This window comes from Geotrypetes seraphini, chromosome 4 (assembly GCF_902459505.1).
Source record: "Geotrypetes seraphini chromosome 4, aGeoSer1.1, whole genome shotgun sequence".
NCBI classification, from domain to species: Eukaryota; Metazoa; Chordata; class Amphibia; order Gymnophiona; family Dermophiidae; genus Geotrypetes; species Geotrypetes seraphini.
Genome location: NC_047087.1, coordinates 208,864,731 through 208,885,178, shown reverse-complemented (window position 1 = coordinate 208,885,178; position 20,448 = coordinate 208,864,731). Strand labels below are relative to the sequence as shown.

At 40.7% G+C, this 20,448-nt stretch overlaps 1 protein-coding gene across 4 annotated transcripts in view; it reads right to left on the bottom strand.

Moving 5' to 3' along the window:
- The window catches only part of LDB3 (LIM domain binding 3), a 177,171-nt gene that overhangs the window by 149,570 nt on the left and 7,153 nt on the right, over positions 1-20,448 (bottom strand). The window contains exons 1-2 of one of the 4 annotated variants that reach the window (XM_033942035.1): positions 8,410-8,521; positions 8,162-8,292 (exon numbers count right to left, since the gene is read on the bottom strand). In XM_033942035.1, the coding sequence (XP_033797926.1) occupies positions 8,162-8,254 (93 nt within the window). In that variant the 5' untranslated portion in view covers positions 8,255-8,292; positions 8,410-8,521. Of the gene's footprint in view, positions 1-8,161; positions 8,293-8,389; positions 8,522-20,448 lie in introns of those variants that run through there. The other 3 variants (XM_033942032.1, XM_033942036.1, XM_033942033.1) reach the window with 3 other exon arrangements.

The window sequence follows — 20,448 nt, the reverse complement described above, 5'->3', positions numbered from 1 at the left end:
CCCCTCATTAAAATAAAATAATCTGACTCTTGTTGTCTAGTGATTTTATCGTTCTAATTATCTTGTTCCACTTCCCTTTGCTCCGTCTATTCATTCTTTTTTTTTTCTCCTCTTCCTACCCTATATCCATATTTCATTATCAACTTTTCTCCTATTATTCTTCCTTCTTTTCAAATTTATCTAGTTTATATTTCTTCTTTTATTTTCCCTTGTTTTACCATCCCTATTTTCAGAATCTAGCCCTCTCAAACATCTGCCCCCATCTGCACCTCTTTCTCTCAGAAAATCTTCCTGTGTTCCTACCCTCTCCCTCCATCCCCCCTCACTCCTCCTCCCCCCTCGTCAGATCTCTCATTCCCCCTCCCTCCCCTGTGAGTGGACTTTTCTCTCTTTGTCTCCCCCGCCCTCCACGGTTGGATATCTCTTTCCCTGTCCCCCCCTGTAGTCAGGTATCTCCCTCCCTCTCTCCCTCCCCCTGTGGTTGGACATATCTCTCTCTCTACTTCCTCCCTCCCTCCATCCCTCCCATGGTCCAGTCCATTGTGGTTCGGTCAGGTCATGTCTGTCTCCTCCCTTCCTCGTGGGACCATTGGATTATCAAGGAGCAAAATGGGTGCTCAGGGAGGATAAGGCCATAGCAGAGAGACTGAATGAATTCTTTGCTTCGGTCTTTACAGAAGAAGATGTAATAGATCTACCTGAACCGGAAATGATTTTCAAATGTGATGATGCAGAGGCATTGAAAGAAATCTCGGTGAATCTGAAAGATGTACTAAGCCAAATCGACAAGTTAAAAAGTGATAAATCGCCTGGACTAGATGGTATACATCCCAGGGTACTAAAATAACGCAAACATGAAATTGCTGACCTGCTTTAGTGATCAGTAGGTCGTTAAAATCGTCTGTAGCACCTGAAGATTGGAGGATGGTCAATGTTACACTGATTTTTTAAAAGGGTTCCAGGGGAGATATGGGAAATTACAGACCAGTAAGCCTGACTTTAGTGCTGGGCAAAATGGTAAAAACAATTATAAATAACAAAATTGTGGAACACGTAAACAAACATGATTTGATAAGACAGAGTCAGCATGGGTTCAGCGGAGGGAGATCTTGCCTCACCAATTTGCTTGACTTCTTTAAAGGTGTGAATAAACATGTAGATAAAGGTGAGCCGGTTAATGTAGTGTATCTAGATTTTCAGAAAGCTTTTCATAAAGTTCCTCATGAGAGGCTCCTGAGAAAATTAGAGTCATGGAGAGGTGGTAAAATTCAGTTGTGAATTAGGAATTGGTTATCGGATAAAAAACAGAGGGTAGGGTTAAATGGTCATTTTTCTCAATGAAGGAGCATAAACAGTGGAGTGCCACAAGGATCTGTATGGGACCAGTGCTATTTAATTTATTTTTAAATGATATGGAAATCGGTACGACGAGTGAGGTGATTAACTTTGCAGATCACACTAAACTGTTCAAAGTTGTTAAAACGCATGCGGATTGTGAAAAATTGCAGTCAGACCCTAGGAACATGGAAGACTGGGCATCCAATTGGCAGATGAAATTTAATGGGCACAAATGCAAAGTGATGCACCTTGGGAAGAATAACCCAAATCACACTTACTGGATACAGCCCTAAAAATAACTAAACCAAATGAAAAACTGCCAACATTTTGCCAGTTTCTACATTTTGGTTTAGACAATTTGCACAAAGTTCTGCCAAGTATGTCTGCTAGATGTTCACAAAATACTTATGAAGCAAAAATGAAATGATTGAACACCCTTAACCCTTTCAGGACCATAAGGATCGTAGGCCAATTTTTGTGGTTTTGACGACATTTTTATGGTAAAAAGGGCTTGCAGATGCCAAAAAATTGATTTTTTTTGTGAAATATCATTATTTTAAAAAAAAAAATCACACTTCTGGCTTATGGACAGTGTGGCAAGTGAATCTTCTCGTCAATCTGGCAACGACGCTAATGAATGAATGTCGGAACCAGTTTGTTTACATAAAGGCAGTATCATATGGAATCCGTACATATCAAATTTAGAACTGTAGACTATCCCAATCAAAATTTATAGGATTTTAAAGTTATGGGACAAATATGTCCCTTGGTCCTGAAAGGGTTAAATATGGGGCAGTCTCAGACAGAATTCCTTATAGTTGGCTTAGGGCATGTGTGAAAAGGAACAGTTAAGCAAATGAAAGCTTTTGAGTTGCAGTTGCAACTTCTTGCCAGGAAGAACTCTTATCCTAAATATTTTATAACACACAGCAGAGCACATTGTTTGACTCAGTGATCAGAATAGATAAACTTCACCAAGACTTTAAAGCAATAAATTTAACAGAAGTCTTAAACAAGTGCAGCTCAGTAAAGAATCTGTCAGTGCAATGGTGGTCATGGATGTAAGGGAAGGGAGTAGATCTGATACATTATTAAATTACTTCTAGCCCAGTGGTCACAGACTCAAACCCTTTGCAGGGCCACATTTTGGGTTTCTAGATATTTGGAGGGCCTCAGAAAAAATAGTTAATGTCTTATTAAAGAAATGACAATTTTGCATGACAGAAAACTCTTTATAGTTTATAAATCTTTCCTTTTGGCTAAGTCTTAATAATAATATTGTAATTTATAGCTAAAGAGACATATGATCAAGAACCTGCTTTATTTTACTTTTGTGATTATGATAAACATACCGAGGGCCTCAAAATAGTACCTGGCGGGCCGCATATGGCCCCCGGGCCGCGTGTTTGAGACCACTGTTCTAGCCCATGCTTAGTAATTTGGGCCATACAAGTTGGAGGGTAATGCTTATTTCTGAAGTGCGGAAAGCCAAAAATGAGATTTTTCCCATTGATTAAGCCTGGTTACACACGTTTTAAACTAACACACTGCGAGGGAAGCCATAACACCAAGGGAACAAAAGGAAATCAGAAGTGAGACCAATGATTTAAAGGTGTATGTGTCAGGCTAGGGAGAAATAAGAGCACAAAAATGTAAAATTAGGAGCACTGAGCTTTTCTTAAGACTGTGATTATACTTTCTCACTTCCATTAGCCTTGAAATTTGTCTTCAATTGTGTTGTACAGTACATAGATTATGAACAGGAGTCCATTATTCAGGCTCTCATGTGCACTTTGGGGGTACTTATGAGAAAAGGTTACCCCACCTATTTCCAGGAGAGACGAATTGACTCTCCCAACTGATGTCTGAATGAAACAATGTGGGCTATTAAAGACATACCACATGGCAAGGCTCCCAGTTTCGACTTTATTAATAAATTTTACCAATGTTTTACAGAATATCTGGGGCCTGCTTTATCTGGGGTTTTTAACATACTATAAACTGATTGAAAGGGCGTTGTTTTAACACAATTGAAGAGATCCAGGCAGAATCGTAGGAGGTCCTCAAGGCACTCACCCAAGATGACTTCCACAGAAGCATGGACTCATGGGAAAAATGCTAGGATCGCTATATACATTCTCAAGGGGACTACTTCGGAGGAGACGGTAGAAACTAGGAGTTTCAGTAAGAAATTTTTTTTTAACAATTGAATTCCCTGAACATTTGGGTAGCACCTCATATATGGTAGAGTATTCTGAAAACAGCTTTGAGCGTTGTTTTGTCAAGTGACAAGCGGGTATGTAGAGGAGATGTACATGGAGGAGATAGTGGGCATGATTTTAAAAGATTTTATTTTGATGATTTTATTAAATTTATTTTGAATATTTTTATTAAATTTATTAAATATTTTATTAAATTTATTTTGAATATTTTTACTGTATGTTTTATTTATTGTTATTATATATTTATTTTAAAAATGTCTTACCCGCCTATTCCTAGGCGGTTTATAAAATACAATCATAATATTAAAACAGACAGGCAAGCACATACAGTAATTTCTTCCAAAGAACAAACCACTCCTCTTGAGCATCTACATATGGCGGTGCCAATATCTTCACGAATTTCCAATAGTCAATTTCCAATATTATATATGTCATGTTGTTACCTGCCTAGAATTGTTGGATAAGCGAGCTAAAAATATTTAAAATAAATACAATGGAAGAAAAGGAAGGCAATGAAGAGGTGGACTAAGTGCAAAAGATGATGGGGGATAGATCCTTTTGGGCTATACCATAATTATCAGTCCTTGACTTACAAAACACAAAAATTAACCAATCATACATTCAAGGAACCATTGCGAGCCAAGCTACGGCAGGATAGAGGCTTTTTTATTTTTTTTTTTTAACATCAATCCTGATAACATATGCTGCGTGCTTCCAACTGGGCCATGAAGACTACTCATATAAGAAATGGGAATCTAGGGGCCTTTGTACCCCAGGGCAGCTGTTAGATGCATTCAAGGTAGCAGAATTCACAGAACCAATGGAGGAATATGAACTAGACTAGAATACAAAAAGATCTTCCAATATGGTCAGTTGAAGGATTTAATGCAATATAAGGCCATAAAATATCTGCAAGCGCCTGAAACAATGTAAGAAAAAAAAAGCTCCTAAGGGTAGGAGAGAGGGGCGCATGGGGGAAAACTAAGCTATATAAGGGATTATTATTACAGGAAGCCCCTCCACTCTACACTATGGCTTTAACCTCCCTGAGAATACCTTTTACTTCTTGATCATCTAACGGTTCTATGGACTCCGTTATAGGTTTTCTGCTTTTAATGTACCTAATAAAATTCTTGTTTAACTTTCTTAATCATTGCTTTGCATCTAACTTGCTAGTGCTTATGTTTCTTCTCATTTTCTTCATTGGGATCTTTTTTCCATTCTTTAAAGGATATTTTTTTGGGGGGGGGGCTGTAATAGCCTGTTTTATTTCGTCTTTTAACCACCCCAGCTCTCGTTTTCTCTTCTTTCCACCTTTTTTTTAATACTTGGAATATATCTGGTCTGTGCTTCTATGATGGTATTTTTAAACAACATCCACGCCTCGTTTACACTTCTGACCTTTGACACAGACCCTTTTAACTTCTTTTTAACCATTTTCCTCATTTTATCACCCTTGTGAAAATTAAATGCAGATACAGTAGATTTCTTTAGTGACATCACTCCAGTTATCAGCTCAAATTTGATCATGTTATGATCATTGTTTCCCAGCAAACCCAAATATGAGCACTATAACTAGCAGAAAACCCATTTGGGGGAGCAGTTGAGGGATATGATTATGAAAATACTTTGTTGGTTGTTATTTGACATTCAATTGGTATGGTGAGGGTATTGGATTGGGGAGAGTGACAGGTAGGCTGGATTTTGGAAATTATTGTATACAATGTTGCTTTGTACAAATTGTAAAAATACCTAAACAATTTATTTTGATTGTGTATAAATTAAATGAATTTACAAAAAGGACAAAAAGCATGCACTCTGCAGCTACAGCGAGAGCTTCTTAGAGATCCACATATATAATGCTGTGCTGAAGTAAACAGAACAATTCTATCCAATACTTTGTAATGTCTGGTTGAATTTGAATGAGATGAGCAATAACCATATACACCTCTGGCCAATTAATTCTGCATTCTTGTTTCTCAGAATCAGTAGCAAATTGTTTTGAAGAATAATGTTTCAGGACCCAGTCTAGATGTAGCCCCTAATGCATTTTCCAGATTGTTTTAATTTGTAGCTTTGCTTTTGCAGGATACAAGGAGATTCCTATATGCTAAACAGCAAGAAACAGGCTGCTCAACATGCCTCTCCATGATCGCTGGTAATGGGGCTCCCATGGCCCTGAACAGTCCCCAAGAGAGGTCCCTAGGGCTTACATGACTCAGTCATTATGATACCCCCACCCAGCAGCAGGAGAATGGCAGACTGAAATGCTAAGTTGTCCCTTGTTGTGCAGCCACATAATAAAAACAATACCCAACTGGGGGATGGGAGAAGACCATAAATGGTAGCTGGAGCACACATGGCCAAACCAGTAATTTCCTGATTGGAAGGACCATGCCATGTATGATTATGTGACTAATCAGCCTGATTATGTGACCAATCATTAGGACTATCATTGGCTGGCTCCAGAGGAGTAAAGGCAAAGACTTATGGGGTTAAAGGACAGAGAGGCCCATATCCCCCCTTCCCCTTCAGCCTTTGCCCTTTCCAGAGCAGATGGCTCTTTCCCACCTACCTAACCTTATTAGACTATGGGTTAGTGTGTATTTTGGTAGATCTTCTCTGTCTAGCTAACTTAGGAATGGGGCTTCGCATGTAATGTTTTATTATTCTTCCTATTGGGGTGGGTGTTTGAGCCCTGAGGGATGACGAGAGAGAGGCCAAAATGACCAGCATGAGCTTGACCACAGATTGGATGGCAGTCTGTGCCAATTCATCTAGGTTGCTTCCAAGTTCATGCAGAATCCTGTCAGTAAGGCCTTGCAATCCAAGGAGGGCCTTGGAGAAAACCTGCATTGGGGCAGAGGCAAGACTGCATACTTAAGACATATCAGAAAGGCTTGTGCTGCTGGAACAAGGTTTGCTATGGTGGTGACCCTGGGATACCAATTGGCAAGAAGCCTTTCAGACCTGGGATGACATCTGAAGTTGCAAAGAGAGAGGCTTGAGCAGAAGGATTAGATTCCCTTGTTAGGTCATCTAATAAAGATATGGCCATATATTATCCATTTTGAAATGTGCATATGTGGGCTTTGATTGCCCCTTTTAGTGGGTGGTGACAGATGCTGGGAGGAGATAAGGGGACAGTCACAGAGATTTCTGTTACAAGGAGAGGATCTTTGAATATTGCAGAAAGGATACCTGGTAGCCACGATAAGACACATTAAAAAAAAAATTCTTTAAAATTAAAAATAAAATAAAAATATTAGATATAATTTTGAAGGAGAAAAAGACCTTTTCGTAACACTTTTGGTTACATCTTTAGGACACACTGCAACTATCAAAGTCAACTGTCTCCATACTAACATAAAACAGACATGGAATACATGAAAATACTGTGCTATTTTTGTGTTACCGTCCATTAATTATTGAGCCTTTGAAGCAAGCATCCATAGACTGATAAGAACTGATTTCTCTAAAGCTTACATCTCTTGCTATATGACGCATAAAAAGATTTTAATGAAGAACAGTTACCCCTGAAGTCACTTGGCTGAGAAAAGTACTGTTGACCCTGTGGATTAGCCATCTTGTAAAACTTACTAGCAGTCTAAATTTAAAAAGCCAGAGACTGACTGGAGTATAGCATATTGACATTGCTTAGAAACAAAAGGTTCATTCATAATTTACCCCCCCCCCCTCTTTTTTTACAAAACCGCGGAAGCAGTGAATGCTCTGCGCTGCTCCCGGCACTCATAGAGTTCCTTTAAGCGTCGGGAGCAACGCAGAGCATTCAGAACGCCAGCCTATGCTAAAAAACACTTACGCAGTTTTGCAAAAGGGGGGTTAGTTCTTTGGATGTGCAAATGTAGCCTGCTTTATTAGAAGCATCTCCTAAATATTATTAGAGAGTCAGGAAAGATAGCATTATGCCCCACTCTCTTCTACTATCCCACAATCCTGCTATTAATGTAAAAACATTTTTTATAAGCAGCAAACTGATCTGTTTTCAGGTACCATGGGATGATTTTTGCCTATTTTAACACCAAGTTAAAATGTATGTTATTATATAGAAAGTCAAATAAGGATAATACCTATATAGATCTATGCACCCACACAGTTCTGTGTGTCTAAGTAATATGAATATTATAATCATTTACCACCTTCTGGCATTATGATAAAACTAGTTTTAACATTCTACTTCACTGGATTCCGTGTTAAAAAACCCCAACAAAAACCTTTGTGGCCATAAAAACATAAATCTATAAGCAGAATCTTATGCAGCCAAATGACTTCATTGAGAAAATTGTATAATTCATAAAATATTACGCTGCATACTCCCGAGTCCTCACCAACAATGATTCTCCTAAATATTTATCCTGGCTTTGCCACCTGTGCAAAATCTCAGAGGCACTGGCTAATACTGCTGATACTAGGAGAAATAGTTTTGTCATAAAGGTCATCTTATCCTACAGCGACTGACCTCAACAGCCTTTCAGCACCAACGACCCAGAGGAATATCAAGCACTTAAATGCTCCCAAACACATAGCATAGTGGTTCTGAACAAATAACTCGCACACGGTACTGCTGTCATTGCACTTACTCTGGAGACAGTCAAGGGCATGTTAAAGTCCTTTCCCCCTTGCAGTCGGAAGCCCCATGGTCCAGGTCCAGAGAGAGTTACAGAGTAAGACATGTTTTTTTAGTAACTCTCACACCAGCCACCAAAGGCCTCTAAAAAAAATAGATAGGGGAAAAATAAAAGATGTTTAAAAAAAAATAAAAGAACTAAAAGAAATTGAGGTTGAAAAAAAAAGCACAAAGAACACACAATGATAATTGTTGCCTTGCCTGCTGTGTCTGCTTGAAGTGGCACCTAAGAATAGATTAGAGCTATAATGTAGATACCGATATCCTAGCTGAGCTGGGCCCATAAAAGGCATGTAACCAAACACCTACTATGTGAGGACTCCATGACTCAGAGATCCGATATAGCCCCTTGGGAGACCAGAGGTTTTTTCCAGGCTTGTTACACCTCCCCTCCTCAAGCTTACAGCTACAGAACAAAATGGTTTTGGGGGTAGAGATAAACCCCCCCCAAAAAAAAAAAAAACCCCACTGAGCTAAAACAAATATTCTCCTTATAAACAATTTCCGATACCTACTTTCATGTCGTCTTAGATCACAACTTATGAACACAGTATTTCTGATACACTGATCCTACCAAATTTTATTTATTATTATTAATTATGAACTTTTATTTATTTATTTTGCAACAGATAAGCACAGTAGTCATGTTATCAGCTGAGCTGGCTGTTATGTACTGGCTGTGCTATTCATGTTTGCTAACTGCTGTGTTCAGAACCACTACAGCTTAGTCTTTCTGTCTGATATATAAGGGGAACTCTACTCTTATATCTTGCTATACTGCCCTGAAGCCATTTTGTTACTATGTTTTATGTTTTGTTACTATGTTTTATTTCTTATGAGAAGAGGCACTTGGGAAAAAAGTAAAAAATAAAAATAAAAAGGTAAGCCCCATCTTATATGGAATATAGGAATCGAAATAAAGTTGGGAACTGCTCAGATTTGCTGCTGATGCAGATCCTTTTCTAAACTACCTGCAGAAGCGCACATGTACAGTATTTCCATCCTATGCAGATGGAGCAGCCATTTTACAAATACAGTATAAACATTTAAAAAAAAAAAAGAATGGCACACATCTGGGAGCTTCCACATGGACGTGTCAATGTTGCAACTTCCACATGTAGCTGTAGCTGCCACGTTTTTAAAATCTTACACATGTAAGAGCCACTGGTTAAGTAGTGAGAACAATTTCAGCAGTTTCATTTATGAGGTAAACATAAAATATACGGGACTGAACAGAATGACTCTTAATCCCACGTGTAAAGCCAGGGGTGGATTAACACTATATTGGACCCTTTGCAATATATTCATGGGACCTTCAACCATAAAGTCCCATTTATTTTTCTCACATCTCCTCTCCCCCCCTCACTCCCCCCCCCATAGGGAGCCATATGGTAACCCTACTTGGCCCAAGCCACATTTGCTTTCCCTGCCCCATCCCCAATTCTCATGTATGGTGTTTTCTCTCTCTCATGTCATCTCCCCAGAAGCAGCAGAGAAAAAAATGCAGAGGGGGAGGATTGGAGAGCCATAGACAGCTCCACTGTGGACAATATCCAGACCTTTTAACCATCCATCTGGCTTTGGGACAGTTATTTTATAAATCTCTACAGCATGAAAAAAAAATCCAGAGTTAACAATCCTATCTATATGAGCCAACTCTTCAAAATTATTGGGGGTACTCAGTGCAGCACACATTCTATAAGGAACTACCTAAATCACTTCTTATAGAATACCAACTAGCATAAAAGTATTTACCACATCTAGATGGCATGTAATTTCCCAGGAGGTGTGGGGTGGAGATTGGATAAAGCATGTGTGTAAATTATAATATTCTATAATTTGTGTGTGTTCTGGATAACATCTAGATGTGAGCATTATACCATAGGGCTTACATGTATGTGTATTCTCTGCCACTTATGCTGTAAAAAAATAAAAAAAAAAAGTAGGCTTGAGATAGGTACCTACTTAGCCTCTTATGTTAGGTACCCTGTTATAATATATTACCCTTGTGATTTAGAAGGATATGGGAGGGAGCATCACTATAGCATTACCCCTTCATTCATGGTACTTTGGGTAGCCACATAATTCACACACTCCAAAACTCAGTCAGGAGTTGATCACAAACTTGCAAGTCTCTCACTTTCAGTGGGAGTCTCCTACTTATGTGGGCCTTCTCCTGCATTCTCATCATTTCCTGCTACCACTAATCCCACAACAGGAAATGATGTTTTATGAAGGCATTTCCTGCTTCTACTGGATGGGAAGACTACTTCTTTTGACTCTGACCACCAATCAGCTGTGCCAGGAGCAGACCAATGGGAAGGGTTGAGTAGTACAACAGGCAAAGCTGAGCAGCACAATGGGCAGAGTGGGGCGGGCTGGAGGTAGACCCTCAATCTCCTGCCAAGAGAGTCAGCCATTCTGGCAGCTCTGTGATCAGCAGAGCAGAACTAGGAGTGAGAAAGGAAGCCAGGACTCAATAGCTGATTCAAGCAGGAAATGAAACCAAGAAACTCATAGTTTGAAGATAGTGTATCCCTTGCCCCCTTTTGTGGAAAAAGGGATATGGTTTCCTCTTTCTAATTGAGACTTGTCTATACATCCTCTCCATTATAGAGCTGCCAAAGAGAAGAAATTTGAATGAGATTTTCAGAGCACATGACATCCACCTATTCCACCATGTCCATCCAGTAAAACAACTAATTTATCCTGGTGACTGTAGGGCTGGGGGAGAAGGGCAAAATACCAGCTACTCTCTACCCTTCACCTAGCCCAGCTAGTACAGAAATCTTTAAATATAAACAATTTTCCAACCTTGTGTCTATAGTTTTTTATTCTCTGTCTCTGCTTATTCTTAGACTTCTCTTTTTTCCTCTCTGTTTTCACATTCCTCTTTTAAGAACTGTATTCTAGTCTTCCTCTCATTTTTTCATTTCTCTTTCCTCCATGTTTGTCTCTCCATAACCTCTATACCAGGGGTGCCCACACTTTTTGGGTTTGCGAGCTACTTTTAAAACGACCAAGTCAAAATGATCTACCAACAATAAAATTAAAAAAAAACACAAAGCACACTGTACGCTGAGAAAATGTTAATTATCATTCCTATTCCAGGGTTTTTTCAAAAAGGTCAAGGCAGATGACTCTATGCACTGTCACCTCAGTAATAACCATACAAAAATAGACAAATATACCCCCTCCCTTTTTACTAAACCACAATAGCAGTTTTTAGCGCAGGGAACTGCGCTGAATGCCCAGCGCTGCTCTTGACGCTCATAGGCTCCCTAAGCTAAAAACCACTATTGTGGTTTAGTAAAAGGGGGGCCATAGTGCAAAATATAGATAGCAAATATAAATTCAGACACATTTTGATCACTAAATTGAAAATAAAATCATTTTTCCTACCTTTGTTTGGTGATTTCATGAGTCTCTGGTTGCACTTTCTTCTTCTGACTGTGCATCCAATCTTTCTTCCCTTCTTTCAGCCTGTATGCTTTCTCTCCTCCAGACCTCATTCCCTCCCCCAACTTTTTCTTCCTCTCTCCCTGCCCTTTCTTTCTCCCTGCCTCCCTTTCTTTTTTTCTCTCTTCATACCCCTTTCTTTTTTTCTGTTTCTCTTCTTTCCTTCTTTCTCCCTGCCCTCCACCAAGCCACTGCTGCCACCTTCGGGGAACATGCCCCCAAGCCGCCGCCGCAATCAGGTAACAGTCCCCAAAGCTGCCGCCGCCCCAAGCTCTCCCAGCTTCCCTGCGTCAGGCCGACCAGCATTCCTCTCCCCGACGTCAATTCTGCCTTCAGAGAGGAAGTTCCGGCCCAGCCAGGCAGCGATTGGCTGGCACAAACTTCCTCTCTGATGGCAGAATTGACGTTGGGGAGAGGAAGGCTGATCAGCACGGTAGATCACCAAGGCAAAGTGAGTCTATCACAGAGCCCGGGATGGGCTCAGCGATTGACTCACTTTGCCTTGGCGATCTACCGGTTGATCGCGATCGACCTATTGGGCACCCCTGCTCTATACCTTATTTTATCTCACTTCCTTCTAGTCTTAACCCCTCATGCTACTTCTCATCCTTTTCACCTTCTTTTCTCCTGTCTATCAAGACCTCTCCTGCTACCTCTCAGTCCCTTTTCCCATACACATATCTAGTCTATATCTCATCTAGCTTCTCTTCCTCCGCAGCTTGTATTCCCTCTGCCTGCTCTTCTTCATATCTCCCAAATCATGTCTCCTTTCTCAGCTCCTCTCTCACTTTCACAGCCAGTTTCTTCTCCTCTCGTACTGCTCCCAGCCCTATCCCCATCACCCAGCCCATCTTCCCTTTACTGCTGCTTTCTGGACTTCTAGCTCTTTAGAGCAGTATTATCTTTCATCCAGTAAGTCCCTGCACCCTTCTAAGTCCCCTACACCCTTCTAAGTCTACTGCTCCCTCCCAGCCTCAGTCCCCATCACCTAGCCTCTCTTTCCCTAATATATCCTTTATGCTTCTTCTAGCCCTTGAGAATAGCATTCTCTCCCATAAAATAACCCCTTTCAATCTCCTTCACCCCTTCCTAGCCCCATAAATCCATGACTTTAAACATATTTTAAATTTTTCATAGATTTGATGACGATCTAAGGATAGATTGTTTCACAGTTCTGGATCTTACACTACAAAAGATTATTTGAAATCAAATTGCAAATATTTCTAATTTTGTCTTGAACATGTTTGAAAGGGCCACTGTTTTCCATCTAGTTAAAAAAAAAAAATGTTCTCATGCACCAATGCTTTTGACATCACTGAAATTTGCTACCGCAGTTCTTCTAATAGCTACAAGGGATCTTCTAAAAGTTTCCACACTTTTATTATTTTGAACACTATTTATTAACTATCTCAAAAGCAAATTACATCACTACCTGCAAGGTGAGCTGGCTTTCCTGATTGACTAGTCACATGACATTCTATGACACATGCCCTCTTACCATTTCTCCTGCCCCAAACAGTTCCCACAAAAATGAGATAGTGCAAAAACTTTTTGAAGGACCTTTGTATTTAATTTAGTTTTATAAAGTGCCCCAAATCAGGGCACCCCAGTAATATTGGTATAATAGAACTTGAAAAAGAATGATGATACACTGCTACATTCCTCAAATTGCCAAAGAAGTGTAACTAACCAAGAGGCTTATATGTATTATCTGGCTATGTAGATAATACATATTGTTTTGCTTAGTTGTTTTTTTTTTATACTTTAAATTATTTTTTACTCACAAAACTGAGTTAGTGCACACTAATGTATCCTTTTACTAATTTGCTGGCCTCACTGCATGGGATTACAACAAAAAGTCTCACTCTTGAGCGTAGATATCTAATGGCAATATTCTACACAGTAATGCCGTGTTTCTAGTGGGATCCTCAGATTGCCAGTGGTGTAGCCTAACACCTTGCGGCTGCAATCCTCATTAGTCCCACAGCCAAACTGGCAATTAACTTTTTCCTTTTTACTTATGATTCATTATATAAAGTTCATACATTTTTTAATAAAGGTTCATAGATTTTTGGAACTTAGCTTGCACTGCAAGATCTGGAGCAGACCCCCCCCCCCCCCCGACACATTTCAAATTCTTCCTCAGGATCGGGGTGAATTATCCATGCAGAGAGCTAAAAGCATTTCTGCTATCCATTTCACATTACTACCGCGAAGCCACTACTTGAGGACAGCCTTTGCTGGATATAAGTTTAATGGTGTTTCAAGTTTAGATATTTGAATGAAATGATATCCTGTATTTTTGTGCTTCTCATTGAGTAGCCTGTATAGGCATTCATGCTGTTCTCAGTGCCTGAAGCTTGCTGTGATGCCTGTCTCTAGGCATGCTGGGAGAAGCAGAATTTCTCTCTCCCGCTACCTGATCTGAGGAGAAAGAGAAAGATACAGCAACTGACAATGTGTATGAGTGCCAAAAAGTCACTCATCAAGGTAGCTATCCCAACTTCTTTATTTCCCTGTTACACACAGAAAGCCGTGTTTTTGTTAATGGCCATGCACCAATGGCAATATTAGCACATGTGAGTGAAAAGAAGAGGAGATGTGGACCTCCCGGAGATATGGACACAGAAGATACAAAAAGTGAGGCTAGGCAGCTTTCCAATCAGCAAGCAATATTTATTCAGTTCTAATTGGTCATGCAGTATAAATGCAATTCGATTTGGCTGTGTTTTTAAAATGCAGCTTGCATCAGGAGTCAACAACAGATCATATGGAAACATACATTAATGATAAATTAAAGCATAATCAAACTCAAACAATAAATATATAGATATCCGCCTTGAACCGCAAGGTAAAGGCGGAATAGAAATCACTAATGTAATGTAATGTAATATTAAAGAAAATGTGGATTAAAAAAATATATATTGAAGGAGTAAAAAAATAAAGGAATGCAGAAAGGAATCCTATGAAACTGGGTAATCAAATATAGGCATACAATTATGGGTATAGAGAAGGTCACTCATATGTGCAGCAGACAGTCATTCTGAGGGAGTGGTTTAGGTGGAACAGGAGCAGAATTACCATGTATATGAGTATTTTATAAACATAACATAAAAATTCATTTATATATTGCAATTACCTCTCAGTTCAGATCAGTTAACAAAAGAGTATAAAACTGTATAGTACATTCACAGTGAATTATAATCTCATTTTTAAAAATTGTCAAATGGAGGTGGAGGTATGCTAGCTCAAGGGTAAGAAATATGAAAGTATGTTGGCTGAGTTGCTCTGTTTGCCCATTGTAAGTGCCTTGGCCTGTGTAAAGTTCCTTGAGATGGCCTAGGTTTAGACCACATCTGGAGGTCCAGCTCTATACATATCTGTTTAGATTTGAGCATATGAATTAGTGGCCAGATGATCCTGAAACAAGTTACCAACGGGACTTGCTATTCATGGCAGGCCTATGTTCCACATGATCGTAAGCTCTAGAGCAGGGGTAGGGAACTCCGGTCCTCGAGAGCCGTATTCCAGTCGGGGTTTCTGGATTTCCCCAATGAATATGCATTGAAAGCAGTGCATGCACATAGATCTCATGCATAATCATTGGGGAAATCCTGAAAACCCGACTGGAATACGGCTCTCGAGGACCGGAGTTCCCTTCTCCTGCTCTAGAGAAAGGAGCTTCCAGCAGCCTGCTAGATGCCTCTGCTGAGTTAAATCAAGGTGCAGCCTATTCCTCCAAATATGAATAGGTTTTGCTACTCATATCTCCATTGTGCAACTGGGTATCTTTAAAGAAACAGGATAAGCTGCCCCGACCCCAGTCAATGTCCATTGATTGTTGTAATAAACCTTCAGGTGTCTCAGTTTCTTGGATTAAAGCTTCTGCTTATAATAAAAATAATTTGTAGTTTGCTCATTTCATTAAATTGGATATTTGCTCTGTTGCAGCTAAACCGTTTGATTCAATGACTTCAACCAGACAAGAACAGTGTACAGTATATGCATTTAGAAGGTAATTTTATAACCAGGCACCCAGTTTAAGGCACCAAAACACAACTATTTTAAGCTTACTTTATAAAGAAAAGTAGGCATCTAGTTTTCTTATAAAATACTAGCAAATGTGGCTGAACAGACTTTAATATATTCAGAAAAGAAAGAAAAACCATACTCTTCAAGAAATCCCTGAATAAGTCTTAACATCACAAATTCCTCCTTCCTCCTTTCTTCCTCCCGAGACTCCCCAAAACTACCTTCACTAGCCATGTCAATTGATCTCCTTCTGTAACAGACCAACCATAATTCTTTTGTAATCCGCCTTGAACTGCAAGGTAGTGGCGGAATAGAAGTTTCTAATGTAATGTAATGTAATATAATATAAGGCACAAACATTCGCGGCAGACTTAAAGCTGGTATAAATAAGCATGTCTAAATTTTGCAAATATAGACATACTCATAGATTCTATAAAAGTCAACCAAATTGGGCATGAATCCCAAATCCACACACAAAATAATTAGTTAATGGGCTCCAATGATTTAATTATTGGAGATAACAAGCATTTAATTGACACTGATTATGATTTGTGCATGGCTCCTGCCTGCATGCTATTCTGAAACAATGAACACTTAAATTGGATTGAATGCAACTCACAAGGGGTGTGGCCATGGAAGAGGCATGAGCAGGTTAAGATCATTCACAAAAGAGGCATGCAGTATTACAAAATTGCGGGTATCTATGCCCAAGATGCACACCGGGATTTATGCCAGGTTTCATTGACTGTTGAAAGTCCTTATGCCGAAAGTTGAGTATGCAATTCAGTGCTCAACGCTATTCTATGTGGAGGGAAAGTTTCATTAGTGTGTCTAAGTATGATTTGGGATATTTCCCACAAGACGTCCAAAAGTCGGGGCAGGGAAACATCCATTTTTGAAATCCATTAAATATCCAATTTATTTCTTTTTTTTATGACCTTTTTGGACTTCTTGGCCCTCAGGATGTTTAACATTTTGGACATTTTAAAATACATCCAAATACATCAAAACATCCAAATACATCAAAACATCCAAATCAAGCCCATTTGGATGCGGGAGGGACCAGCATCTTAATGGACTGGCCACGCAGACATCCCAACAGGGCAGTGAGGCACCTTAGGGGGCATTTCTGCAAACTTAACATAAAGGGTGCCAGGTACTGTATATATTTCACCAGAACCCCTTTTTAGTGTTTGGTGAGCCCTCAAAAACTACCCCCAAGCCTGTGATATCTACCTGTTTACCGCTCCAATAGCCCTTATGGCTGCAGGTGTCACCTATATGGCAATATGGTAGGTTTTGGGTGGGTTTTGGTGGATTCATGCTTTCCACATAAATGCAGTGGGTAGAGTGGCTTATGGGCCTGGGTCATCTCTATGGTTCACTAGCCTGCTCACCAGGCTACTTAAGCCACCTGTGTGTCTCTACTAGGCTTTCCCATACCAGGTGCTGCTGTTCTAGAGACAGGTATGTACTGTTTCATTTACAACTTTGGGGGGTGGGGGGGGGGGGTCAGTGACCATTGGGGAAGTGTGTGTGTGTGGGGTGGGAGCATACTTTCATCTCTCCAGTGGTCATCTGATCAGTTTGGGTATCTTTTTGGCCTTTATTCACTTTTAAAACAGATTTAACTCTGAACACCTAAATCACACCCTGGATGTCTCGAGAAAGGTTTGATTATCTCTGCAAGATGTCAAAGTGCTAAGTAGCCCTAAATTCCACCCAAAACATGCCTCTTACACCCCCCCCCCCCTTAACATTTAGACATACTGGAGGGTTAATGCCCTGCATGATGTCTAAAAAAATTAGTTCAAAAATTAGCACTTGGAAATTTTGGTGATTAATATATCCAAGTGCCAATTTATGCCGTTTTGGGGATGTTTTTCTCTTTTGAAAATGAGCCCCAAAGAGAGCTTATCCCAGAGCACACTTTATAGAATAGCACTGAATGCCAGTTTTTACTGGTGCATAATTTTCAATGTCATTTATAGAATTTCCCCTGTAAATTAGAGTTACAGCCTCAGCACCCTGCGGTTGTAGGTTCAAACCCCATACTGCCCCTTGTGACATTGGGCAAGTCACTTCATCCTCCACTGCCCCTGGTACATAAGAACATAAGAATTGCCGCTGCTGGGTCAGACCAGTGGTCCATCGCGCCCAGCAGTCCGGTCATGCGGCGGCCCCCAGGTCAAAAACCTGTGCCCTAACCGAGACCAGCCCTACCTGCGTTCGTTCCGGTTCAGCAGGAACTTGTCCAACCTTGTCTTGAATCACTGGAGCATGTTTTCCCTTATAACAGGCTCCGGAAGAGCATTCCAGTTCTCCACCACTCTCTGAGTGAAGAAGAACTTCCTTATGTTCGTATCTCGTATGGAATCTATCCCCTTTTAAATTCAGAGAGTGCCCTCTCGTTCTATCTACCTTGGAGTGGGTGAACAACCTGTCTTTATCTACTAAGTCTATTCCCTTCATTATCTGAATGTTTCTATCATGTCCTCTCTCAGTCTCCTCTTTTCAAGGGAAAAGAGGTCCAGCTTCCCTAATCTCTCACAGTACGGCAACTCCTCCAAACCCTTAACCATTTTAGTCGCTCTTCTCTGAACCCTTTCGAGTAGTACCCTGTCCTTCTTCATGTACGGCAACCAGTGCTGGATATGCAGTATTCCAGGTGAGGGCGTACCATAGCCCGGTACAGCGGCATGATAACCTTCTCCGATCTGTTCGTAATCCCCTTCTTGATCATTCCTAGCATTCTGTTCACCCTTTTCGCCGCCGCCGCACATTGCACAGACGGCTTCATTGACTTGTCAACCAGTACTCCCAGGTCTCTTTCCTGGGTGGTCTCTCCAAGTACCACCCCGGACATCTTGCATTCGTGTATGGGATTTTTGATACCGACATGCATCACCTTACACTTATCCACGCTGAAGCTCATTTGCCATGCCACTGCCCATTATATAGATTGTAAGCCCACCGTGACAGATAGGGAACATGCTTGAGTACCTGTATATAAACCACTTTGAATGTGATTGTATAACTACAAAATGGCAGTATACAAGTCCGTATCCCTTATTTTATAATTAACATGTGTACTTACATCACCCATGCTCTACCCACACACTACTCACGTGCACACCCACAGTGAAAGCATGCGTCATGCTAACAATGCGTGTGCTTTTATGCTGATCGATATTTTGCAAGAGGTCATTTATGCATGGAAATGCCACATATCATTTGCATACATTCTTGGCACTTAAAAGGCAGCTCATTATACAGTTACATAGCAAGGGGGTAATTTTACAACATATTTGCTATGCCATGTGCTTTGCTGAAGATAGATCATTAGGAGGTATGCTCACTGGAGTACAGGAAAACCTACTGCAGTTTGTGACTGCAAAAGATCAGCTGTTCTTTTCGGACATTCTAACATGGTTTTTTTTTCTGTAATATGAAATCAAAAACTAGAATGAAGAGGTGAGTTCTAGCTAAGCTCTGTGAGAAAATGGGCATTTGGAAATCACTGTCAAAATTCAGGCCATAGGGAATTCACTGCAAATGGACGGCGCATGTGATCATGTCATAAAACCCTGGGTGAGAAGGATATTTATATTATCCTATGCTGCTCCTTATGACCCTGGGCAAGTTAATTAATCTCCATTGCCCCAGGAACATTAGGTAGAGTGTGAGCCCACCCGGACGGATAGGGAAAAATGCTTGAATATCTGAATGTAAACCATGTTAGTGGTATATAAATACTAAAAATAAAATTAATAATAATATTAGTTGAGGGGCCCTTTAACTGAACCACTATAGGTTTGCGGTTACTGCACATATACCACAAAACTAGGGGCTCCTTTTACGAAGGTGCGCTAGTGTTTTTAGCGCCCGCACAAGATTAGCGCGCGCTAGCCGAAAAACTACCGCCTGCTTAAAAGGATGCAGTAGCGGCTAGCGCGTGCGCTAAAACCACTAGCGCACCTTTGTAAAAGGAGCCCTAAGTGTGTTGTAACTGCAAAGCCGTTGTGGTAAACGCAAAAGAAGTAGCCAGCGTCTGTCCTGTTGTTACCGTACAGGGCAGATGTTGATTGTACCACGTGGCACAGATTACATGTGATATGCTGCAGAGCCAGTTGCAAATGTTCTGTTGGAGTGGCACTCTCCCTCTTCCAGGGCCGATTTTAGACATGCTTGGACCCAGGGAGGAAATTAAGGAGAGGGTCCCTGATCCTCTCTTCTCTCTGCACATTCCCCCCAATATCCCCAACTCCCATTACTTCCACACATAAGCCCACCCCCAGATCCAAGACCCAGGTCCACCAAAAATTAGCCATTTCCCTCCCCCCTCCCCCCCCCCCGACCCAGGCCCAGGTTTACCAAACATTAGCCATTTCCCTTGGATCCCAAAACCCTGCCAGTTGAAGATCACTTCCCCCAGTCTGGCAGCCAGTAATCTCTAAGCTCTTCAGCTAGTGGCAGTGTTTCTGAGCTGCCACCAGCTGCAGAGCTTGAAGAGTTCTGGTTTGCCGAACAAGAGAAAGAGCTCTTTTGCGTAGGGCTTCGGAAAGCCCACCAACTTAGGTATTTATATTTTGCATTTGGTAGGAGGAATGGGACATGGTGGGAAGAAAATTTAGTGCCCACCCACTTTGGGCTCAGGCCCACTGCCCAACCCCACCCCTTACTCCCCATCAGTTGTCTGGTAAGTCACTGAACACAATACAAATATCTGTGATGCACTTATCCCAAAGC